Source organism: Ochotona curzoniae, unplaced genomic scaffold (assembly GCF_017591425.1).
Source record: "Ochotona curzoniae isolate NIBS_2020 unplaced genomic scaffold, NIBS_Ocur_1.0 scaffold_2476, whole genome shotgun sequence".
In the NCBI taxonomy this organism is placed as follows: Eukaryota; Metazoa; Chordata; class Mammalia; order Lagomorpha; family Ochotonidae; genus Ochotona; species Ochotona curzoniae.
In genome coordinates, this window is record NW_024467095.1 from 14,461,423 (window position 1) to 14,488,310 (window position 26,888).

The window sequence follows — 26,888 nt, forward strand, 5'->3', positions numbered from 1 at the left end:
TGCCTTTTCCATGGGAAACAAATTCTATGGAGGTTATCCGACATTAAGTAAGTAACACATATCTATGAGCTGAAAAGCTCTTTCTTGTTGCACAGAATCCATACTCTTTGTTTTGGTTTATTTCCAACTTCCCTATAATAGTTTGTTCCTCTCTCAAGTGTGGGTCTAGGCGTCTCATCACCCAGCCTCTGTGGGAGTTAGGACAGAAGGTCAGACATTAAAGTTAACAACAGAGAGTGCCTGGTGCTACAACCACAACTGAAGCAGTGAATCTGGGAAATGGCAAGCTTGTGAGGATGGTACTTCTAGTCTGGGAGTCCTGTGTTCCAGGAGACAGAGGACCAGCTGCATGTTCTCTGATGGAAACTAAATCATTTGCATGAAGAATTGTTCATTTTTTTATTCAAGGTGTCATTATAAACTAATTTCAATGAATGAGGAAAGAGATGAATGAAAATTAATAACTTGAGCAAAATCAGCTAGCAGCTGGTAAGATTATTTGGTGGTCATTTCATCCAATCATCTGTCTCCAGATAAGAATACTCTCATTTGCAACAGATTTATCTGATGGCTTTAAATGTCTGTCAGCCAAAAAACTTCCCATGCTCATTTCTCTCCTCTGAGTATACACCTTTCTCTCCACACTATACTCTGTGCTAAAGAGGGAATGTTATCATGGAGGAATGCTTGAGGTTTCCATTAGCAAGATAAATGGCAAAGCTGCAGCACAGTGATAGAAATCATATCACTAGATGTCAGCAATGGAGAGAGACATTGCACAGGAGCATAACGGAGATTTCTTGGTGATGGAAATGTCCTTTATCTTAATAAGACTGAGGGTTGCAAGGACATGCAGTAATTATATAGCTTTAAAACTACTGACTTGCACATTTAATCTAGGAAATGTTTATGTAATTCCTATATCGGTAGATTAATTTTATGATGCTTGCTGCATCATGTGTTCTAAATTCTTTCATTATTTTCAAATAACTAACGATCAGACATATCCAGTTCCTTTTCAGTTACTTTTTAATTATTAACTTTAAGATGCTGAGACAGAATATATTTGCCTTTCTACAGCAAGAATGGTCCAGGATCTGTATAAGATTAGCAAAGAGCTGCAACATGCTTCATAGTTTATGCAGATTATACTCGTATGCATCCTTGGAGAGGGTGGATGGATGCTTTTATGCAACCTTTACTGGATCGCAAATATTTAGATAATTTAACATTGTTTCTGTGTCCCTAGCACCACAAGCCCACCCTGCTGATTTTGGATTTATCATCATTCCTATTTGCATTCCCCATTTCCTAATAAGAAATCTTATGGAGATAGATAGCTAGATAGGCAGATATTATTGTTTTGTTTCTCTGGAGAACCTTAGCATATACACATGGATAAACACACACACACACACACACACACACACACACACACACACACACACACACACACATCCATTCTGTAGATGAAGACACTCAACAACTTGGTGCTAGATTTGGACCTGCCTGTGTTGAACCAAAAATCCGAATCAGGTGTCCATGGAACTGAGGCAGGTCTTGTTTTCTATATCACTATCTCTTGGGGAAACTCATATCTGTTAATTATTTCACTACAGCTGTTAGATATGAAAGTAATGAAGGGTACAATATTTAGATTTTCATGATAGGTATTGGCATGAAAACACACTATAGAATAGAATTACAAATACACCGTCTAAATCAGGGTTTGATTTCCAGTTCTGTACAGTGCTAATTTATTTGCTCACAATATTGAACAGATAAACAAGTTTCTTGACATAACACCATTGATTAAATAATATTTGCCTGAAACACATTCTGATAATCAAATTTCTGATTAAATTAAAACTTGTGCAAGAAGGGCATTTATTTCTTACGTTGTCAATGAATTATAACATACTTTTCCCCTGATATTTCTCCACAGAGAAGTATTGAACCAAAAATATGCATTCAAGTCACCCAATGCTTGTATGTCTACAACTGGAACAGGTGAGAGAGTTATAGATGCTTTAACAGAAAGTCACTGATTATAAATTTACTATTGCTAATCCTAAGCAGCACATTACTCATAAAATGGAACATTATTAAGCTTCAAAGAGAAGGAAGTCCCACCAATTTCCACAATGTGGATGAGCTAAGATGACAACAGTTACTGAAATATACTTGTCACCAAAAAAGCCCAATGACACATGGTTTCATTTGTGTAAGATGTCTCAAATACTCACTCAAAAATAGAATAATAGACCGGTGGTTGCCAGAAGCTGGCAAGGATTGAACGTAGAGTTTCTGCCAAACTTTACAAAGAGTGCCAATTGTATGCTTGGCAATCATAATGAAAGCTGAAGGCACAAGAGATGGGGCGGGGTACAGTACCTGTCTCTCTGTTTGGGGACCTGGAAGGTCCTTGCAGGCCATGGGGAGATGAACACACACTGACTTGGAAAAGGCAGTTGAGTTTGAGAAGGTTCAGAAATGAGCTTTGTCTGAGAAGAGCAGAGAGATTGCAAGAGATGAATGCATCTGGGGGATCTGTGTCAGACTGTCCTGGGGAGGCAGACTGTCGTGGGAACATTGATATTGTCTGAGTGGTAGGAACCTCTCCTGGGCTTTAGGAGTTATCCAAATGCAGCTCTAGGAGACAGCATTGAGGCAGAGTCAAGAATTCCCATATCCTCAATGCTGGCATTGTGTGATGCTCTCAACTGGAACCAAATGCAGGGTTATGCCAGTTGCTACAACAGCTTGCTTCACCGTTTCTTTGTTTGAAACACTTTGAATGGAGACAGGATAGATGAGGTTGTACAGAACATGACTTGAGTCATTGGACATCTCAGTGGATTTTCAGGATTCTTTGATAATATTCTTTGACCTTGAACTTTTCCAAATTGTCATGCTTCTCCCTCAAATCCATAATGAGCAACTCAATGATTTTAAAAACCATTTCATACTATTAGAAGGTAAGCATGATCTAAACTTGAAATTCTCTGCACTACAAAAGAGGGATCTCAGCTATTAAACCATACATTCCTATTCAACCCCCCTGGTATACAGCATTAGTTGTAGAAGGGCATTTTTTGAACACCCCTGGTGAAGGAGCTGTGAGCTTTGAAAACATGCTGTTAGTCTTATTGGTCCTAAACTTAAATGGCAGAAATGTTCCAAGTGTCACTTCAGAACACAGACACCAGTTTTCCTGCCCCCTGTAGGGCCCAGGCACTCACAGCTGTGTCAACTCTGAAGCTGCTCCACCATGGGAAGGAGGTTTATGCACAGAAGGCTGGGGACTCAGAAGGGCTGTGTCAAGCTGCTGGCACAGAGATACACAGCTGAGTCCTCCAGCTCCAGGGCACTCACACTCAGCTCAGAGCGATAGTCACTGAACTGGTGAGCTGAGAACCGGTCTGGGACATTGCCTTTGTCATTCTGTTTTTCTAAGTAATAGTCAAACAAGAACTGCAGGCCTTGGTCCAGGTTCTGTTGATACCAAAACACACGGTTGTGCCCTGAGTCCGGGGTGCAATTCAGTGTCACTTTCTGCCCTCTTGCTTTGATCAGCTGTCTTGGCGTTTGTTTGACTTCAGCCTCCACTGGTCCTGTAGGAAAAGCAGAAGGAGATGAGCCAGGAGACAGGCTTGGGGTGCTCCTCTGAAGGAAGGTTACTGTTGAGGATGCAGCATGCTTGCCATGGGCTGCTCTTTTCTCCACATGACTCACCTGCTCCCAGGAGACAGAGCATCATGCAGGAGAAGAGCCTGGAGTCCATGGTACAGTGGAAGAGGCAGTGTTTTCTGTTTTCTGTCCTTGGGGCTCGTCCTCGTGGGTAAGGGCTGAGTTCTTGGATTGTTTCTCCTGATTGGGGGCTACCTTGTGATGTCATTGTTCTGATGTCATCATCTTTCACACCTCCTGAGGCTTAGTGCCCCCTACACCTCTGCCCTGGTTCTTCCCCTCCTGATGCCTACAATGCTTTCTGCTCAACTCACACTCCCTTGTTAGATTAGCATGGTTAGTTAGTGTGATTAAATTCCACATACTGGCTCTGCGTGATGCTGGGTTCAAATCACTTTTTCTCTCTCTGTTTTCCTTTCTTGGATAGCATTCCCTGCTTTTCCTTTTATCAACCATGATGCAAAATCACAGAGATGACTCTGTTGTTCCAATCAAGGTCTTTTTTCCTGTAATTCATTAAAGCAAAGATTCTCCTGAAACAATTACATAATTTTGTTATTTCATACACAGAATGAGCCAGTTATGGATTGCTCTTCCTTGGATAGCTCATGTTCATCCATCTAGACCTACCCTTGTTCAGTGGTCAGGCTCCTGGAACGCATAAATGGGCTCACTTCGCCTTCACCTCAATACTGACCTCACTTTGTAGCAGAGAGTAACAAGGAATTAGATAGAGATATGGAAATCAACTCTCCTGTTTTTGTCTGTTCCTTCTCCTTTCTTAGTAGTTTGTATTTCACAGCTACATTTCTCTAGCCAAAGTCACAGCCGGTCTTCTCCCAAAGCTTCACCCAACTGCACAGGCACCATAATCTCTGATCACTATTTAAGCCCCAATGTGAGTAAGAGCTACTTACTTGTACAACTTTTAATTGCCATGCCTTTGCAAAAACAATGTTACTCTCCCATCTCAGTTCTGATAGAAACTCTGTAGACTTCAAAAGCTGAATATGTGTTTTGGATGGAGTATTTTGCATTTTTAAAAGTAGCCCAAGGTTCAGGTGCTATGGCTCAATTGCTTCAAACTCAGTCTTGCAGCACCGGCATTCTGTGTGTGTGTGTGTTTCCTGGCTGCTTCATATTCAATTCAGCCACTAGCTTGCGACAGGGGGAAGCAGAGGCAGATCCAAGTCCTCTGTACCCTGGGTATCCTCAGTATCCCAGGGGTACTTAGAAGAAATTTCTGCCTCCCAATTTCAATTTGGCTCAGCTCAAGGCATTTCTGAAATTTAGGGGAATGAACCAGAAGATAAAAGACCTTTCTCTGTCTCTCCTCTCTGTAAATCTGACTTTCAAAAAAAAATAAGCACATATTTAAAAAACCAAAAAATATGATTAAGGAACTTAGACACTAAAGAGGACCTTACAAGAATCATGCTGCATCCTCCCCTTCTCCTTCCTCAGGAAGAATATACAGCTCCACATAGTTCACTCCAGATGCTCTTGCCAGCATAGTCTTCAACACCATATATTGTGTCCCCTACTGGCCCCAAAGAACAGAGGAAAAGCTCATGGCCAAATCACAGGAGACTGTATAATGGGAAAGGAATGGTTATGACAGAATCAGGGAGACAGAGAGAGAGAGGGAGGAATGTTTAGATTATGATTTTATGAGTGATGAGAACAATAAGAAGGCACTAATGTGACACAACAGATGAAGTAAACAAAACACTATCAACTACGAAGGCAAATATTTGATTTAAACTTCAGTTCATCAAGAGGCAATAAAAAGAAAGTGAACCAAGCATTCTGAGAAAACCTCATAATTTAAACGTCAAAAGTCTCCCGAAGGGATGGACATTCAGTGTAGTACTCAACACCTCCGACCATGAAGTATTGGTTAAACTTCCATATGTTCATAAAATCTTGGATCTCACTTCACAATCAGATTCCAACAGCACAGGATCCCCCCAATTCTATAACACTCTACTTATAGCAGCAAAATCTACATTAGCGAAGAAATGGAAACAACACAGATGGCGGTCAAAAGTGGAGTGGTAAAGGTTGTGTGGCACATCTACTCATGGAATACTGTTCAGGTAATGAAAGAAGGAAATTCCACTATTTGCAACCAAATGGTGCCAACTATAACTCATTATGCTCAGTGAAATAAGTCAATCGCAAAAGAACAAATAACATATATTCTCCCTGATATAGGACAACCTCCTTGCCAAACACAAGATCAATAGCCCTTTCAATATTGTGTTCACTGCATCTCAAGAATTTTGATATTTTTGTTATTGTTTCTTCAAAATGGTGTTATTTCTTCTTACTAAATTATACACTGACTCAGATTATACAGTAGCATCATTTTCTTCAAGAATGTTATTGATTTTCATCTTTTCAGTAACTCATTGGTCATTTTCTTGCATGTTATTTAACTTCGTGTATTTATAAGGTTTCTATTTTTCTTTCTACTGTTGATTTTGTTTTATGGCTTTTCAATTAATGAGACGTATATTAACTGCCAAATTGTGACAATCATATGAAGATGTGAAGCTACACTGCAGCATAATCTCCAGTTCCAAATCAAAACATTGACTCCCAATCAGAATGTTAAATATAACCTGACAATAGGGTGCTGGACTCTTGGCCGTTGTCCTAACCTGTAATGTCACTGCATGCTTAAACAGTCCTGTCAAAAACTGTTTATCTGTGGATCTCATTAAAGTACGGACTAATGCCCACATCTTAAACAGCTGGATAATTAGTTACAACTGAAATGGAAACACCTGCCAAATGTGGGCTCCAAGTCCATCTTCTTAACCCTTTCACATCCTGTGCTCTCCTAATTTCTTGTCCAACACCTCAGTCCCTCTGACGTTGCAGCGCCATCTTGTGACGAATAAGTGAAGTCCATCGCTGCTTCTTCTGCACTTTTCCTAAGGTTGCTGGAACTAGGCAGATAATAACATTATCTTCAGAATGAGGCCAAATTCGTGAATAATGAAGTAAAATGGAATATGATAAAGATATTCTATACCCATAAACAAACAACTATGGATCAGTATCTAATGGAAAATAAATGTGGATGGAAGTCAGGACTGGCAATAGCATTGTACAATAGATGTGCAACGTGTATGATACAGGTCTGTTGTTGTGAGTAGCAGGAGGGAAGAAATTGATCTTGAGGAAGCAGAAGAGACAAGGCTAATCCCATGCACCTTATTATTGGCAGTGTTGTGTCCATCAGTTGCTGCCACAGGGTCAGCACAGGCCTAAGATCAGGTGGGAAGACATTGCTGAGTCTGAGCTGCAGATGCCCTGCTCTGTGGGCAGCAGACCACAAGCTCCAGCACTCAGAGCTTCCAGAGGACGCACCCAGCAGTGCAGGGCCCGAGTCCTGCTCACTCTGTGCAGCATGGGAGCATGTGGAGTTGCAGAAGCCCCAGGGACTTAAGAGGACTGCCTGTGCCCATCCTGCACGTGGGGCTGACGTCTGTTCTATATCCCTTTGTGTTGAGCTGACATGGGGACCCCAGTTTTCCAGGGAGGATGGTTATCCCTACCCAGCACACCAACTGGCAGAGAGGCAGGAGTTTATCTTGGCCACTTCCTGTCAAAGGATGTCTAAGTTCCAAACCTGCTTCTTTGTTTTGAGGTGAGAAGATAAAAAACCACCCTCTGTTTCAGGTTCCCTCCCTCAGAGCTGCCAGGACACAGACGGATGAGGTTTGTGAGCAGGAGGAAGGTGGCAGTGCCACACTGTGGCTAAGCTGCTGGCACAGAAGTATACGGCCGAGTCCCCAGGCTCTGCAGGCTGGATGTTCAGGGTGGATGAAGATCCCTCGGGCCTCTTAGCAGAGAAGCGCTCCCCAGGCATGCCTGACTCGTCAAGAGCTTCTTTACGGTTGAAGTAAATCATGAACTGCAGGGCTTGTCCTGGGGTCTGTCGGTACCAATAGAGACTAACATGGCCCGACTCTGGGTCACACCTGAGAGTGACATTCTGACCCTTCCCTGTGACCCTGTGCCTGGGGTCCTGGGAGACTCCAGCGTCTGTGTGGTCTGTGGAGACAGAATTTGGACACAGAGGAAAGCAGTTGTATTTGTCAATCACATACATGTGTGCAATATAACATATTGTTGATATGTGCTCAACAACATGCAGACATGCATGGGCACACACAATGCACAAACCGTGAAACCGCATCATGTCTGAGGACTCACCTGCCCCAAGGAGACAGAAAACCATCCAACAGAGGAACCTGCTGCCCATGGCAAGAAAGGCTGAGATGGGAGGCTCCACCAGGTCAGGGTCCTTGTGGGCAGGAACAGAAGGGTAGGAGGGGCGTCCTTGCTCCCACACAGTGGTTTGCAGGTGACATCACTTCCTCTGTCACATTCCAATACCTCAGGAATGCGAGACTCACCTGATGTGATGGTTTGAGGTCTGATTTAAATCTTTGCTCCTTTTCTGTATGAGTATCAGTTTTTTACTCCACTGATGTTCCTAAACAAGAGTCATAAATCTCCAATTTTCTGTTCTCTGGGGACAATCACTGCTCCATCTGCAATGTGGCAGAGATACTTTACTGTGGAATATGAAGCGCGAAACCGTTCTCCTATTTGAGGAGTAGGATTTCTTGTAAACACACCTGTTCCAGTTGACGTTTTCGTTATTTCCCAGCACACACGCTCTAATTGTCTGTCAAATTCAGCTAATTATTTGCAGATCATATTTTATTCTGGGATCATTCTGTTTTTTAAAGTTCAATCTTGACAGGTTCTCTCAAATGCAAAACAGGGCGTTATTTCATGTATATTACTTATAACATTATTTAAGAATCAATATCATTCTTATGTGGATACAGACCGTGGTTTTTAGTTAATGGTTATTTTTATCCCCGTTTCTGATGTTTACTGAGCTCTCACCCCACACCTTGGAAAGTTCTTCATTTTTCCATTGTGACTGCTTTTAAAACCTCTGCTTTCTCATTAAATTCCTGTGATTTCAGTGTGACATCCTCTACTTGAATCACATCTCAATATTTAATGCAAGAGACTTAGGTCTTTAATTACCTCCAGAAACTTGTCAAATAATATAAGATCACCAATTATTTGCTTTTCTTAAATATTGATGATTTGTAACTCACACATAAAGATACATAATAAAATATGGAGTGCATTCTAGTATAGCAGAGGCCTCCTTCTTCACCTTTTCTGCAGTTAACTTTCCTTTCCTTGTGCGTGTAATTGCTGTACTACATTCCAGGTAACTAATTCATATCTGTGTTTGATAGCAACAAAATGTTCTTTAATCACATCTAACCTATTGTTTAATTTACCAGTTTTCCTCCAGGGAGTATATTATTCATATCATCTCTTTTTTGCATCCTGTCATGCATCAATTTCTTACATTTTTGTCATCAAATTGGAAATTTTCAAACTATCCCAATGTTAGATTTACAATGAAGTTCTGATTATATGTTCCTTTTTAATCATACCATTGCCATGAATTAGGCCTCATAATGTCATGCAGGAAAGACATTCAAAATATGTAGGTATCTCCTTGTTTCCAATTCAAATCTTCAAAAAAAAATGCGTTAGTAATCTGGATCCAGGATAACTTCTTTCATTTTTTTTCAAACATTTATTGTATGTATTTGCAAGATGGAGTTGTACAGAGTGTGAGTAGAAGCAGATAGTGAGAGAGATCCTCCATCCATTGTTCACTGCCAAAACGCGTCCAACAGCTGAGGCTGGGCGAGGTGGAACACTCGAACAAAGAGTTTCATCTCATCTCCTATAAGAGCTCATGGCTCTTGAGCTGCCCCTCCCTGCCTTCTCAGGCACACTAAGGAAATAAATCAGAAATGCAGAGTTTGAACTGGCATCATAAGGAATGCCAGCAAAGCATCCAGCAGCATAATTTGCTCTGCCACAGTGCTGGTTCCAGAGAACTTCTTTTAAGCAGGATTGAGGCAGCTCTGCAGAAGAAGCCTGTAGCAACAGGATATCACTGAATTCACAAAGATAGTTTAATCTTCTTCATGCCATAGCTGAAAAGAAACAATAATCCAGAGCAGAAATGATAGCCAACTTCCTGATAAATTGTTTGAATCATTTTATAAAATTCTTCCTGAAAAACACAAGTAGTCCACACATTGTGATCAACAGGATCAAACGTCTTGCATCCAGAGCAGCTGCAGACAAAATCAAGGCTTGCTTTAGAATTTTAAACCAGTAGGACAGATGTCCTGATGCATTTCTTCCAGAATTCTAACAAGAGGATAAAATGGTTTTACCAGGATGATTCTGAATTCAAATCAATGCCATAAAGGGAAGGGCATAATTAGTCAAAGCAAAAGTGATTGGCTAGTTAAAAAGCAAAGGTGATAGGGAAGATGTTTAATATAGCAGTTAAATATCTGTTTGACATTTCTGCCTTCCTGTCAGAGTCCCTGGGTCCCAGCACTGCTTCCCATCCTGCTTTCTGCTCATGCATCCCCTTGCAAGCAGCAGGTGGTTGCTAAAGGGGTTGGATCTATGCCACCTGTGTGGGAGACCAAGGCCTAGTCTCCTACTTTGGCCTGGCCCACCCTTGCTTACTGAAGGCATTCTGGAGTAAACCAGTAGAGACAAGAACTCCAGCTTTTTGCTGTGGCAATATTATTTGAGAATGCTGAACATGGTTTGCATGTTTTGAATGTCAGTTACAGATTGATCTACCTCTGCTACAATCCACTTTCCTGACTAATGTGTCTGGGAAAGCAACAAAAGAGGTCCTACCATCCACGTGGGAGAAATGGGTACACTTCCAGCCTCTGGTTTCAGCTAGGACCATCCCTGCTTCTTGTGGACCACTGAGGAGCAGCCAGGAGATATGTTTCTCCATCTGTCTCTATCTATGTCTCTGCTTCCCTTTGCCTGTCACTGTCAACTTAATTTTTTTTTAACATGAGCCATTGATAATCAAGCAATAATCATCAGAAATATTCAAATTATACTAAATTCTCTGGGTGAGCAGCACATTATACATGAAGTTCAATAAGAGGGATCTTGACATTAGCAGTGAGGAAGACGAGTGTATCCCAAGGATGATTTTGCTGAAGTCAAAGGGCTGCAGAACATCCACATGCCAGGCAGGGAAAACATTTTGACCTCTTTGTAACAGCAAGGAGTGAAGTTCAGAGGAGGGGCTGTCAGCATTGCAGACTTAGGAAAGGATAGGGGCAATGGGGTAGAACAGCCACACAGACCAGGTGAGCAACAGGAGACTCCACCTGAGGGTTGGTCCTGGGTGGGAATCCCAAGGAGAGAGGGATTCTCCCTGGTGTTCGTGGAGACACAGAGTCCTGGATGTACTGCAATCACAGATCTTGATTCACTTTAGTGTGTACAGACTCAGGCCAGTGGGAGGAAAGGAAAGCTGCTGAGGCAGAATTGCCTCCACTCCATTCTGACAACCCAGAGCAAGACCAGGGTGCTTGAATGGAGACATTGAGACCAGTACTGAGTACATGCCTGGGCAATCCTGCCTGTGGATACACCTTGGCAAAGACTGGGGCTCCCACCCCTCAACAGACTGCCTAACCGTCAGGGTCCCTGTGCTGGAAACTGTTTAAGGGTGTTTTGAGGTCTGTGGGAGCAGAGCCTGAAACATGTTTGTGTGCAGAGAGGATGTGGCTGTATAGCGCTGTGGATAACTGCTGGCACAGAAATACATAGCTGTCTGTGAGGAGGCAACTGACTCCACGGTGAGCAGGAAGTTCTCTGTGCTTGGTCTAGATGCATTATACCCATCTGGGACTTCTCCTTTCTCACTGGTGCCAACATCAAATGAGTAATGAATCAGCTTCAGTCCCTGTCCTGGGTGCTGGCGGTACCAGTACATGTAGTCGTGTTTCAGATCCTGGTAACACGTCATTGTCAGTCTCTGTCCTGCCTTTAGGATCTGGAATGTGGGGCTCTGAGTGACAACTGCATGTGCTGCACCTGTAGAGGAGGAAAATATTAATATTGTAGCTCCAGTACAAGGGCTTGGCACCAAGACCTTGAGAGCCCTTTCCTTCCTTACCTGCAAACAGGAGACAAAAGGCCGCCCAGCACAGGAGGCTGACACTCATGGTGGGAGAGCACAGGACAGCTGAGCCTTCTGGTCTTAATGCTGCACAAGGAGAACAGGACATGTGACTGAGTCATTCTGAGACTGCTCTCTCAATGCCTGGGTCCCTGAGCCTTCTGTCAGCAGAGGACACACCCCTTTCACAAGAAGGCACAAAAGCAAAATGTACAAGTGTGTACAAGTGAAGAGCTCAGAAATGCTCTTTACATCATTGTGCATCAATTTATAACTCCATGTGTTTGCCGTTTTTTTTCTGTGATGAAATATTCCCTTATTAATCCACTGTGGGTTTTTTTTTTTGCCTAAGTATTTCTTTAACCTAGAATACTTTCTTTCTTTAATTATTTAATTTATTTTTTATTTGAACGGCAGGCTTACAGAGAGCAAGAGTGAAAGATGGAGAAATATCCTCCATCCACTGGTTCACTCTCTAAATGCCTCAGCCAGAGCTGAGCTGTTGCAAAGCCAGAAGCTGCAACCTCTGGGTCTCCCACATGTTAGGCAAGGCCCAAGACATGGCCATTTTCTTCTGCTTTCCTAACTCACAGGCAGAGAGCTCCATCAGAAATGGAGCATTGGGAATATAAACCTTCAGCCTTTGAGTTACCAGTGCTGCAGGCAGAACATGAGCCACCCTAACCCCCTCCACTCTGCCAGCCACTGTAGTCTAGAATTTTAAGGAAAATGCTTAGAAGCTAGTGGTGTGTTTTCACTCTATGCCCAAATTACTCATTTATCTGAAAGCTGGAACACCTTCCCCATGTAGTTAGGACTCCTCGACTCCCGGTTAGGGTGTTTGCTCCCCAGGTGTGGTGCTTCTGCAGGGGAATCGCCTTCCAGTGGGGACAGGAGCTTTTGGCAGTTGGCGGCTGTTCAGTCTGCAGCTTGCTATCAATGCAGAGGTGCACAGATATTATAACAATAAGGGGAGATGTGGCAGGCTGCAGAGAAAAGCAGGTGACTATTCCATGGGAAACATAGTCTATGTAGGATGTCTGGCATTAATATATACATATATAAGATTATTATATGTATTATATATATTCATTTTGTAGATGAGGAAATTCAATGATTAGTTGCTAGATTTTGACTATTGGTCTTGTGATCCTTCACTTAAGTGGCAAGATTGTTTTCAATATCACATATCAGAACACAGACACCGATTTTCTTGCCCCTGCAAGGCCCAGGTTCTCACAGCTGTGTCACTCTGTGGGAAGGAGGTTTATGCACAGAAGGCTGTGGACTCAGAAGGGCTGTGTCAAGCTGCTGGCACAGAGATACACAGCTGAGTCCTCCAGCTCCAGGGCACTCACACTCAGCTCAGAGCGATAGTCACTGAACTGGTGAGCTGAGAACCGGTCTGGGACATTGCCTTTGTCATTCTGTTTTTCTAAGTAATAGTCAAAGAAGAACTGCAGGCCTTGCTCCAGGTTCTGTTGGTACCACAACACACGGTTGTGCCCTGAGTCCGGGGTACAATTCAGTGTCACTTTCTGCCCTCTTGCTTTGATCAGCTGTCTTGGCGTTTGTTTGACTTCAGCCTCCACTGGTCCTGTGGGAAAAGCAGATGGAGATGAGCCAGGAGTGGCTTGGGATGCTCCTCTGAAGGAAGGTTACTGTTGAGGATGCAGCATGCTTGCCATGGGCTGCTCTTTTCTCCGCATGACTCACCTGCTCCCAGGAGACAGAGCATCATGCAGGAGAAGAGCCTGGAGTCCATGGTACAGTGGAAGCAGTGATGTTTTCTGTGCTTAGGGCTTTTCTTCTTGGATAAGAGCTGAGTTCTTGGATTGTTTCTCCTGATTGGGTGACTACCCTGTGTTGTTGTTACTGTCCTGATGTCATCATCTTTCGTGCCTCCTAACATCTAATGCTCCACCACTTTGTCTTTCCTGTTCTGCTGCCTACAATGCTTTCTGCTCAAGTCTCTGACTTCCTTCTTGGTCAGACTAACGTGATTAGTTAATGTGATTAAATCCCACTGTACCAGCTATGTATGATGCTGGGTTCAAGTCAATTTTTCTCTCTCTGATTTTCCAACAGCATCCCATGTTTTTCCCTTTATTAAAAATGATGCAGAGCTACCAAGATGGTGTTCATTGTTGAGGTGAAAATATCTCTTGGGCAAAAGAGATATTATTGAAGATATTATTGAAGATATCTTTGCCTTCAATAATAACACAAGGTGGTCTGGTGCCATGACTCAACTGGCTATCTTCCACCTTGCAGGACTGGCTTCGTTATGGGCACCAGTTCACTTCCTGGCTGTTCCATTTCCCATCTAACTCCTGGCTCGTGGCCTGGGAAAGCAGTGGAGGATGACCTAAAACCTGGACCCTGCACCTGCAGGGGAGCAGAAAGCTTCTGGTTCCCAGATTTGGATCATTTCAGCCCTGGATATTTCCATTATTTAGGAAAGTGACCTAGCAGATGAAAGATCTTTCTATGTTTTTCCTACTTTTATAAATCTGCCTTTCAGAAAAAAAGTATAAATCATAAAAAAGAAAATATAGTGTGATTTAGGTTCTTAGACTCTAAATATGTCCCTCAAGACTCAATCTGCATCCTCCCCTTCTCCTTCCTCAGGAGAATATACAGTTCCATGTCGTTCCCTCCAGATGCTTTGCCAGGACACACTCCTCAACAGCAAACACTATGCACCTCTCTGTTCCCCACAGAACAGGGAAAAAGCATCATTGCCAAATTACAGGAGACTTCACGGTGGGAAAGGAATGGCTACGACAGATCAGTGCATCAAGAAAAAGACGAATGCTTAGACTGTGATTTTACAAGTGATGAGAGCAATAAGGATTGAAAGAACTAATATGGCACAATAGAGGAAGTAAAAAAAAACCATAAACTAAAGAGAAAAACATTTGATTTCAACTTTAGTTCAAGAGACAACAAAAAGAAAGTGAACAAACAGTGCATTCAGAAAAAAGACAAACTCAGAATGTTAATATCAAAAGGCTCACAATGATACGGACATTCACTGTAGCACTTTACACCTCCTTGGAAACTCTTGAGTGCCAGGCTCCTGGCTCCATCAAAAAACATAAACTGAGCAAAAAACATAAAACACTGATTACAATTCCATGCATTCATTAAATATCGGATCTCACAGCACACTAAGATCTCTTCAGCACAAGATCCCTCTGAGTGAGATCCTGTTGCAATTAAGACTGGGACAAACTCAGAAACGTCATTTGTGTGTCATGGTTGAAACAACAGTCTAAGGATCTTCTAGGATCCAGGGCTGATTTTTAACGTGTAAAGCAGCAAGCTGGGTATGCAGTGTCAGGGAATCACTTCTGTGAGACAAGTACTGGGAAGTCTGGTTGATGCTGGCTGATTCCACAGTCATGGGAAAATACTCCATTTCCTTCTAGAGATGCTACAGCCTTTGGTGGCATCCCCTTTGGCATTGCTGCTAACACTGACTGAGTAATGGGTCTGTCTTGGTCCCTGTCCAGCATCTCATTGCTTCCATAACATTGTGCATGGTTCAGGCACTGAGAACACTGCAGGATTTATCTTACTTCCTGTATATGTGATTCAATATCTTCATTCCTAGGAGATTCCAGCATCCACAGGACATGTTAGTGTGTAAGGCACAAGGTGACCTCAAGACTTCAGAAGTAGTAATGGATCTGCATGGAAAGGTGAAGGTTTGCAGCTATGATTTGTAAACCCACTCACACAATTTCTCAACAGAAACTAGAACTCCCTTTGTGCCAGGAAACTAAGGATCACGCAGGAAAAGAATGTTGCAGTCATGGCAGGGTCAGGCGAGAAGTAGCTCTCCAGTTCAATGCCGTGATTCAGGATTGATAGCTGAATGGTCTATAGTGGTCAGGCAGGTGCACTTGTGACATCACTCCTTTTAGCCTTAGATCATCGTTGGCTCAGTAGGATCAGCCTCGCCTCTGAGTTTGTTGCCCAGTAGGATCTGCTGTGAACAGCAGGTGTAGCACTAAGACTCTCACTTATCATACATTCAACTCTGTTACTTGTTCATGTTTGTTTTGGTTTGGTTTGTTTTGATGTGTTTTGTTTTGCTCTTCTGTTTATCTGCCCATCATCACCTCAAGGAAGTCCTGTCATTAACTGTGGATCTGATTAAAGTGTAAAGGAACGCACCACCTCTTAAACAGCTGAAGATAGTTTAGTTACAACCGAAATTGGCAACATCTGCCAAAATAGTGGATGCAAGCCCATCTTTTTCTTAACCCTTTCTTTCCCTGTGTTCTAGTTTCTTGTCCAAACACCTTGTCCAACTGGCATTGCAGTGCCATCTTGTGACGAAGAAGTGAAGTTCATTACTATCCTTCACTGATCTAAAGGGTTTTTGGAACTAGGCAGATAATGAGATGATCTTCAGGATAAGGCCAAATTTCTGAATAATGAAGTAAAATGAAATATGATAAAGACATAGGATATCCACAAGCAAGCAATTGTGCATCAGCATCTAATGGAGAATAAAATTGGGTGTTAGGACTGCCAACAGCACTGTACAATAAATGAGCAATTTATAGATTACAGACTGGTCTGTTGTTCTGAGTACCAGCAGAAGGGAAGAAATGGTTCTTGGAAAAGCAAAAGAGAGGTGAGGCCTGAAGACAGATGCAACAGTGCAACGATGTTTATGGAGAACACTAGCTCTGCTGGATCTACAACTCATTGTCCCATGTGCCCAAAGGAATCCTTTCCAACTCCAAGGACCAGCTCCTGCATTCATCCTCCCACACTGATAGGCTCAGCCCTGGAGTTTGCTCTTCCTCAAATGCCCCTGGACCAACTCTGTGTCCCTTGCATGTTGACAATGTCACCTCTCCTCCATTCAGAATCACAGATTTACCTCTCTTGGTTTAATTACCTGCCATTTTCATTTAACTTCAAAAGACATCTGGGCCTATGCTTTTCTTGGTTGGGAGGAGTTTAATTACTGATTCAATCTCAGCTCTTGTTACAACTCTATTTTGATTATTAATTGCCTCAGGATTCAATTTTGGTAGAGTGTATGAGTCCAAAAGATCTAAGTCTTCTGATGTGTTGGCGTATAGTTACTTGTAGTAGTTCCAGATTGTATCTGAGATATCTGTTGTCATATTTCCTTTTTGGCCTCTGATTGATTCATATCTTCTCCCTCCTTTATTTGATTAGTTGGGCTAGTAGGAAAGTTATGTTATTGATTTTCTCAAAGAATCAGCTCTTTGATTCATTGATCTCATGTATTGTTCTTTTTGTCTCTATTTGGTTTATTTTCTCTATATTTTGGGTTATTTTTTCCTGCTAATCTTTGGATTGCCTTGCAGTTGTTTTTCTATCTCCTTCAAATGTACAGTTAGTTCATTTACTCAGTGCTTTTCTAATTTCTTGACCTAAGTATTGATTGGGATGAACTTTGCTCTTAACACTGCCTTGATCCCATAATTTTTGATATGCCTTTATTTGTTTCAAGCAGTTTTTTTTTATTTCTCCTTTGATTTCCTCTGTAACCCATTATTTATTTAGTAGCATATGACTCAGTCTCCAGGTATCTGCCTGTCTTCTGGGGTATTTTGACTTACTGATCTCCAGTTTCAATGCATGATGGCCTAAGATGTATGGTATAATTTCAGCTATTTTTAATCTGTTGAGGCTTGTTTTGTGGCCTATAACATGGTTAATCCTGGAGAAAGTTCCATGTACTGAGATGAAAAAAAGTGTATTATCTGCCTGTGAGATGAAAGGTTCAGTTAAGTCCATTTGCTCTAATGTCTGGGTGAGCTCTGTTGTTTCCTTGCTGAGTTTCTGTCTCATTGATCTGTACATTGATTTTAGTGCAATATCAAGGTCTCTCACTATTATTGTATTATAGTCTATTTCTACCTTTAAATCCATTAATATTTGTTTCATGTAGCTAGGTGCCCTGGCATTTGGTGTGTATACATTTATTATGGTGATCTCTTTCTGCTTAATGGATCCTTTGATAATTATGTAATGCCTTCTCCATCTCTTTCAGTGCTTTTCACATCAAAGCTATATTTTCTGACATAAGAATGGTTATGCCAGCTTGTTTTTCCTTTCCATTAGGATGGAATATCTTTTTCCATCATTTCACTTTCAGTTTCTGCTGGTGACATGTGTCTCCTGTAGGAAACAGATAGATGGGTTTTGTTTTTGATCCAGTCCACTAATCTATGACGTTTGATTGATGAATTTAATCCATTTACATTCAGGATTAGTATTGACAGGTAGTAATTTGATCCTGCCATTTTAGCAATGGATTGTTCATTGTTTAATTTAGTCTTCTTTTGTCATTGTACTGGAATGTTCTCCACACTCGCCTTTGGTTTGTTAGGTGCTATTCCTTTTCTCTGTCAAGAGAATATCTATGCCTGGGTTCACCTCCTGAGCTCCCAGCAAACTCCCCTTCCCACCTGACCACCGGCAGAGCTCTGATCGCTGCTCGCAAACCACTGCTGAGTTATCTGGTCACTGCAATATCAGTGTTTTTCCCCCTGATTCCCCATGTCCATCAGTCCCCAGGTGCTCCTTTGCCATCAGCCTGTCCTCTTCTATTTACTGGAATCTTTGTTCCATGCATCACCCTGGCTAATAACTCTCCATCAGTTTAACCTGTGGTTACCCTATACCACCACCTTGGCATAAGAGGATGTGGAGAGAAAGTACACTCCTTTACTGTTGATAGGAGTGTAGGCCACTACAACCTCTATGGAAATCAATATAGAGAGTACTAATAGAACTGAAAATTGATCTATCCTATGACCCAGCTACCCAACTTCTGGGAATATATCCAAAGGAAATTGAATCTGCGTATGAGAAAGGGATCTGTAGTCCTATATTCATGACTGCCCAATCTGCAATAGCAAAGATATTGAGACAACCTGGATGCCTGTCAAAACAGGAGTGAGTAAAAAAAACTGTGGTGAATCTACTCCATGGAATACTACTCATCCTTTAAAAAGAATGAAATTCTATCATTTGCAACCAAATGGTCCCAAAGAGAGACCATTATACTGAGCAAGTCAATCTGAAAAGCACAAATGCCACGCTCTCTCTCTGCAACTTTCTTGCAAAACACAAAATCAATAACCCTTTCAGTACTGTTTTTTGCAATATCTCATGGGTTTTGATAATTTTTTTTATTTTCATTTCTTCAAAAATATTCTTTTGTTTCTTATTAATTTCTTCACTGACTCTTAGGTCATACACTGGCATCATTTTCCTCAAGAAAGTTTTTGATTTTCTTTTTCATTTCTTCAGTGACACATTGGTTATTCAGCAACATGCTGCTTAACTTCATGTTGTAAATTTTTAAATTTTTTTTCCTGTTGTTGATTTTAGGCCTTTTTATTTAAGAGAATGTATAGTAACTGTGTAATAGAGACTGTCATATCCAGATGTGAAGATACAATGCAGTATGGATCTGCACTTTCAAACTGAAGACAGATTCCCAATGAATTTGTTAAATACATCTTGAAAATGGTATGCTGGACTCTCTGCCATTGTCCATACCTACAGTGTCAGATATAGTTACATAGCAGAATGATGGATTTATGACTGTTTAGGAAGGCCTATACTATTATAATAATAGAGTGGAAGTCAGTTGGAGGAAGGAGATTTTGGGAAAGGGAAAGGGAAATCCCAGAGTCTATGGAATTGTATCATAAAATAATAAAGCAAGTGTTTTGTTTTTTTTTTAATCCTGGGCCCGGGACTATAGCACAGTGGCTAAATCCTCACCTTGCGTGAGCCAGGATCCCATATGGATGCTGGTTCGTATCCTGGCTGCTCCGCTTCCCATCCAACTCCCTGCTTCTAGCCTGGGAAAGCAGTAGAGAATGATCCAACGCCTTGGGATCCTGCCCCCACATGGCTGATCCGGAATAATCTCTAGCTCATGGTTTAAGACTGACTCAGCTCTGGATGCTGTGGTTAATTGGGGAGTGACCCAGAAGATGGAGGATCTTTGTATCTGTTTCTCTGTAGACCTTTCCTATTAAAAATAAATAAATAAAAATTTTAAAAGGCTGGAGAAACAATTAAAATCCTAAAACTTTTTTTTTAATTTACTTATTTTTATCAGAAATTAAGATATACAGAGAAAAGGGGAGATAGAGAGAAAGATTTTCCATCTGCTAGTTTACTCCCAAAGCAGTTGCAATGGCTGAAGCTGAGCTGATCCAAAGCCAAGAACCAGAAGCCTCCCCCATCTCCCATGTGGGTATTGGGTCCCAGGGCCACCATTGCTTTCCCAGGCCACAAGCCAAGAGCTGGAAGGTAGGTGGAGCAGCCAGGATATTAATTGGCACTCATTTGGAAATCCTGTCCCGTGCATGGCAAGGACTTTAGCTACTAGGCTACCACACCAGGCCCCAAATCCTCAAGCTTTTAAAATATGATTTCAATGGAGGAAAATGAAATTAGAGCAATCATGAAAGTTGTCTATAGTCTAATCATCAGGTATTGAGCATTTGAAAATAAAAACTGAAAACCACCTGTGACTGGGACAAAGCAGATCACAAAAGCCTTATTGTTCTCATTGCTATGTTCAGGACTTACTGTCACAGCACTGGCTCAACTTCACATAGGAAGACAGAACTCAGGCTATATTGCAGATGACCTGCAGTGTGGTCAGGAGAGCAGAGGTTTCAGGAAGAATATAACATGCTGAGCACAGAACTCGGAACTTCCAGAGGAGACGCAACCTCAGCCTACAACTACATCTTGTGGGGCTGCAACAGCCCCATTGGCCACACAAGGCCGTGTCCATCCCTGCAGGAAAGGCTTGTATATATTCCACACCCATTTTTTTTTTTTTTTTGAGCTGATGTGGGGACCCTAAGCACCCAATGAGCTGTGATTACCCACCTAGCATACTTACTGCCAGAGAGGCAGGAGTTGATCTTGGTCACTTCCTGTGAAATGGTGGCAGGGCTCCAAATCTACCTCGTTATCTCGAGGTGAGAAGATCAAAAACCACCCTCCACTGAAGGTCCCTCAGAGCTGCCAGGACACAGAAGGATGAGGTTTGTGAGCAGAAAGGAGCTGGCAGTGCCACGCTGTGGCTAAGCTGCTGGCACAGAGGTACACAGCTGAGTCCCCGGGCTCTGCAGGCTGGATGTTCAGGGTGGATGAAGATCCCTGGGGCCTCTTAGCAGAGAAGCGCTCCCCAGGCATGCCTGACTGGTCAGATGCAGCTTCATATTGGAAGTAAATCATGAACTGCAGACCTTGTCCTGGGGTCTGCCGGTACCAATAGAGAGTAGCATGGCCCGACTCTGGGTCACACCTGAGAGTGACATTCTGACCCCTCACTGTGACCCTGTGCCTGGGGTCCTGGGAGACTCCAGCGTCCGTGTGGTCTGTGGAGACAGCGGTTGGAAAAGAGGATGAAAATGATTGTACTCCTCATTCATATATGGTCTTGTGGGTGCAGTACAATATACACATACATATGCCCAACAACACATTTGCCTCAAGTACACACACAGCGCACACACTTTGAGACTGCTTCATGTCTGAGGACTCACCTGTCCCCAGGAGACAGAGGACCACGCAGCAGAGCAGCCTGCTGCCCATGGCAGGAAGGGCTGAAATGGGAGGCTCCACCAGGTCAGGGTCCTTGTGGGCAGGAACAGAAGGGTAGGAGGGGCGTCCTTGCTCCCACACAGTGGTTTGCAGGTGACATCACTTCCTCTGTCACATCCCAATACTCAGGAATGCGAGACTCACCTGATGTGATGGTTTGAGGTCTGATTTAAATCTTTGGAGTCATCCTCATCTTCCCAAGCACACATGCTCAAAATGACTAACAAATTCAGCTAATTATTTGCAGATCATGTTTTATCCTGGGATCATTATCTGTTGTTTACAATTTAATTTGGGCAGACTCTTTCAATTGCAAACTCAGTTTTTTTCCTTATTTATTACTGACAACATGATTTAAGTACTCAATATCATTCTTAATTGAATACGGACTGTAGTTTTTCACTAATGACTGTTTTTAATCCCAATTTCTGTTGTTTGCTGAACTCTCAGCCCATGTCTTGGAGAGCTCAATACATTTTCATTGTAACTGCTTTTAAAATATCTCTATTTCAATTCCTGTACATTCAGTGTGACACTTAAAATTGGAATGCAACCGAATATTTACAACAAGAGATTTTAGTGTTTAATCACAGCTAGAAAATTCCCCAATGCTATGAGACTACCTATAATTTTCCTTTCTTAAACACTGATGACTTGTGACTCATACATAAAGACACAAGACACATAATAAAGCATGGAGTACGTTCTGGTACGACAGACGCCTCCATCTTGCCTTTCCTGTAGTGAGGGTCCCTTTCCTATTATGCATGTGTCTGCTGTACTGCATTCCAGGTAACTTATTCTCATCTGTGTTTGACACCAACAAAACTTTCTTTAATTACATATCATCTATTTTAAAATTCTTACCAGGAGTTCCCCCAGTTATCATATTATTCATAACGTCTCTTTTTGCATCTTGGCAGGCTTGACTTTCCTTTTCCAGTCATTAAAATTGAGCTTTTTAAACTATGACATCTTATTTTCAGATTGTCTTTATCACATATATCTTCCTTTAGTATTCTTAGTGGTGTAGATACATTTGTCTGGTGTTGACCCATGAAGTTTGTAAGAGGCTTGGATTGAGTGTGAAGAGCTTCCAGAGTCTGAACGCTTTGCAACCGTTTCTGGTCTCTCAAACACATGAGCTTAAACCTGCCTGCTGCACTCTGGGTTGCCAAGTAAGTCCACATGCCTGGGACTTGGAGTTTCAAAGTGCTCTGAGAGTAGCCTCTGCGTTGTAAGCAACAGCAGGCAGAGGCAGAAACTTGGATGTACTGGAATTACAGATCTTGATTTACTTCATTGTCTGCAGACTCCAGCCAGTGGGACAAAAGTAGAGCTTGAAGGAAACCATCACCATCCCTTCCTGAGAGATCAGAGAAAGACCAGGGAGCTAGAATGGAGACAGCTGATATGAGGGATGAGTACACACCTGGTTGATTCTGCCTGATGATGCACCTCAACACAGACAAGGACTCCCACTACTCAGGAGATCTCTTGTTTGCCAGGTTCTCTGGAAGCACCTGTTGGAAATTATAATGAGGCACTGCTATAATCTGGTTCAGGAGGTGGAGATGGAGCCTGCCCTGGGTTTGTGTGTAGAGAGGAGGTGCCTGTACAGCACTGTGGGTAACTGCTGGCACACAAGTACACAGATGATTGTGAAGAGGCAGCTGACTCCAGGATGAGCAGGAAGTTCTGTATGCTTGGTCTAGATACATTATTTCCATTGGGGACTTCACCTTTCTCAGTGGTGCCAGTAGCAACTGAGTAATGAATCAGCTTCAGGCCCAGCCCTGGGTCCTGGCGGTACCAGTACATGTAGTTGTGGTTCAGATCCTGGGTACATGACATCGTCAGGCTCTGTCCTGCCTTTAGGATCTGGAATGTGGGGCTCTGAGTGACCCCTGCATGTGCTGCACCTATACAAGAGGACAAAGATGATGACCTAGCCCCAGTGCACCAAGACCTTGAGAGCCCCTCCAGGCCTCACCTGCAAACAGGAGACAAAAGGCCCCCCAGCACAGGAGGCTGACACCCATGGCAGGAAAGGGCAGGACAGCCAGGCCTTTTGGTCTAAATGTTGGCACAAGGAGAACAGAACGCTTGACTGAGTTATTCTGAGACTGCCCTGTCAATGCCTAGGACGCTGACCTTCCTCTCAGCAGAAGACACACCTCTTTCCCAAGAAGGTACAAAAGCAAAATGAACAAGTGTGTACAAGTGAAGGACTCAGAACAAGAAGAATGCATTTGAATCGACTCAAGTTTCAATGTTTCTCCTTGACATCATTGTGCAACAGCTTATAACTCCATTTATATTTTGTTTCTGTGATTATATCTTTCCTTATTAATCCACTGGTTGTATTTAACTAAATATTGCTATAGCCTGGAGTCTTTTGTCTTGTTAAATGTTTTTAAAGATCTTTTAAAAGATTTTTTTAATGGTGTATTTACAGAGAGAGCATGAGAGATGCAGAGAGAGGTCTTCTCTCTGTTGGCTCACTCTCCAAATAGCCACAATGATCACAGCTGAGCCAAACCAAGTCCAGCAGCTAGAGGCTTCTTCCAGATCTCCTCCATGAGTTCAGTGGCCCAAGAACGTGAACCATCCTCCACTGCCTTCCCAAGCCATAGTCAGGTAGCAGAAGTGAAGAAGGTAGGACAGAACCCAGCTCCCAAATAAGATGCCAGTACTCACAGGCAGAGGATTAGCCTGTGGCCACTATGCCAGTCCCGGGACTTTCTTTTTATATAATAGCTTGTCAACAAATGACAGCTACATTGTTTTTCCTACTTTTGACCACAAAGAATCAAGGTATAATTATGCATTACTGTACACAGTGCTTCTAGATCTGCAATCAGCCTTTTGAAATGAATGACTCCACAGAGTCAAATCTTACACATTTTTGTAGTTCAGATCTAAAAACAGAGCAAGCTCCTATAGTGGAGTATTATTAAGTCCCCCCCCCCCCTTTAAGGAAATCCTGCCATATGCGGCAAAATGGATGAATGTGGATGCAATGCTAGTTGAAATAAGACACAGACACACAAGAGAAGTTCATTTATATGAGATATCTCAAATACTCAGGCCCACTGAATCAAAGAATAGAACGGAGATTTTCAGGAGCTGACAGGGACACAATGTGAAGCTACTGTCGAATGTTGGTAGTTTGGATTTTGAAGATTAGTAAGATCTGAGAATCTTCCCCACAACCCACAGGTAAGCAGTACTGGCCTAGCAGCCCACTCATGATTGAGACATGTGTATCTGACAAGTCCATGCCTGAGTTCAGACCCAAACTCTGTGCTCACTTGTAACTTTCCATGAATGCACATCTTGGGAACCAGCAGGTGTGGGTCTTGCAACCCATGAAGGGGATCTAGAAAAATTCCTGGACCCTGAGGTCAGCTATTCCACCTTTGGTCATTGTAGTGAAACAAAATGCAATGAAGCTCTGTGTCAAGACACTAGGCCTCACATGAATTGTTGTCACAATAACCAAATTAAAGAGCTGGCAAAACAGAATAAACAGGAAAAGAAGATAAGAGGAAAAGCAGTTTTGTGTAATTTAGAAACTAAGTAAGTTTCTTCAAATAAACAAAAAAAGAATTATTCTGTTTCATTTAGATTCCTTTTTTTTTAATTTTTCATTTACTTCTTTATTTCAATAATACATTTTCCAAGGCAGGGGACTCAAGCATGTTTGTTAACTAAAGTCCAGGAATGGCAATGCTGTCTGTTTCCTTCCCTTATGCTTGATTGCGTCATGTATACAAAATCTCTCCTTTCCTATCAAATATTCAATCCCTTTACTGCACAGCTGGAAACCTCTGTGAAAGCAATGTTTTGACCCAGACCACAACTGCAGTCCAGAAAATTGCAGCTTTCTTTAGGTCACAATGAAGCGTAAGGATAACGGCTCTTCCTTGAAGTCATATATCCCTTGATTCGTGAGGGAAGATTGTCACAGACAAATATGACAGATGACTGCCCAATGCCTGAATCAGAACTCAGAAAATGAAACCCAATAAGGGGACAGATCTATACAGTCAGGGTAGAGATGTTCAAGGACAAAAGCTCAAGTAGTTACTAGATACAGGCCTCAAGAATGTTGCTTTCTGCAAATAGAGAGATGCATAAATAATATCTTCCTTGCATGATTTATCCAAGTCTTAGATCATATAAGGAAGTAGCAGTGGCAAGTGTCTGGGAAAAGTTTGCATGCTTTTCTCTTTTCTAGCCAGCATCTACCCACCACATCCCCTTCCTGTTTGGAGACAGGAAAAGTTTTTGCACAGAAAGCTGACAACCACAGAGGGCTGTGCCACGCTGCTGGCACAGAGGTACAGTGCTGAGTCCCCCGGCTCCAGGGCACTCAGGTTGAGTTCAGAGCGATAGTCCTTGGACTGCCGTGCTGAGAAGCGGTTTGGGACTTCTCCTTTATCTCTCTGCTCCCCATTATAATACTGAAAGAGGAGCTGGGGGCCCTGGCCCAGGATCTGCTGGTACCAGTACACAGACAAGTGTCCAGACATGGGATAGCATTTCAGTGTCACTTGATAACCTTTGGCTTTGATCAGGTGTTCTGGGGTTTGTATGACTTCTGAATCCTCTGCACCTGTGGGAGAGAGGACAGCAGCTAAAGGCAGGAGCCAGCAGGACCTGTCTTGCTGCTGTTAGTCTCAACAAGCTGGCATTTTAATGACAATAACAGACATAGGTTAGAGGTTAGCGAGCTGGGACCAGAGCTCACCTGATCCCAGGATGCAAAGGACCACACAATAGAGGAGTCTGGATCCCAGGGCAGCATCAGGAACCCAGGGCATCTCCATGCTCAGAGGTGAGGTCTCCAGGGTGAGTGTCCTCAGGTTCTGAACCGCCTGTTACCTGGATAGGAGCACTGGCTGAGATGGAGCACTAAGCTTGCTTTCGCTGTAGTTCACAGTGAGTCAGCGCACTGTAAGGCAGGACCCAGATTCTGCTACCCTATTTGCCTGTGTTTCCTGCCCCTCCCAGCCAAGAGGTGGTAAAGTTGACTACAGTTCTCACATGCCCAGAACATACTTTTTTCCTTACACATTCTCCTTCTATTTGTCCCTGGCTCTGACACTGGTTCCTCAACTTTTGTTTCTGCAATTCTTTACCTCCATTCCTTATGCAGGCACAGATAAATTCCTTCTTTCTGTGGCGATCCATGGCACCCTCACCCTTCCCTGGGCAGTGTCCATGTATTTAAGGACCCTCTTACCAATTTCACATCAGCCTCTGGGTTCAAACAGAAGCCAAGTCTTCCCTTCTGCCTTTCTCTTCTGAGCCTGCCTTCCAAGCCCTCCTCCCAGGAGCCCTTACAGTGCAACTGCCAGCCCACAGCACCTCCAAGTGGCCAGCAATGCAGTTTCTAGGAAATCCCACCTCTAACACAGTGAGTGCTCTCTGGAGTGGTAAAACCTGGAGCAGAAATATCCCAGCA

At 42.7% G+C, this 26,888-nt stretch overlaps 4 gene segments (V, D, J or C); all 4 read right to left on the reverse strand.

Annotated features, from left to right (window-relative positions):
- LOC121170947 overlaps window positions 1-26,455 on the reverse strand; it is a 171,482-nt gene extending 145,027 nt beyond the window's left edge. The window contains 2 exon segments of the C gene segment in view: window positions 25,747-26,036; window positions 26,172-26,455. Coding sequence covers window positions 25,747-26,036; window positions 26,172-26,250 — 369 coding nt within the window.
- On the reverse strand, window positions 3,281-3,860 carry LOC121170953. The segment is given in 2 exon segments: window positions 3,281-3,614; window positions 3,736-3,860. Coding segments are annotated over 2 exon segments (357 nt in total).
- Window positions 11,309-12,005, reverse strand: LOC121170952. The segment is given in 2 exon segments: window positions 11,309-11,688; window positions 11,771-12,005. Coding segments are annotated over 2 exon segments (486 nt in total).
- On the reverse strand, window positions 12,898-21,472 carry LOC121170951. The segment is given in 2 exon segments: window positions 12,898-13,370; window positions 21,358-21,472. Coding segments are annotated over 2 exon segments (357 nt in total).
- Window positions 26,456-26,888: the final 433 nt, after the last annotated feature.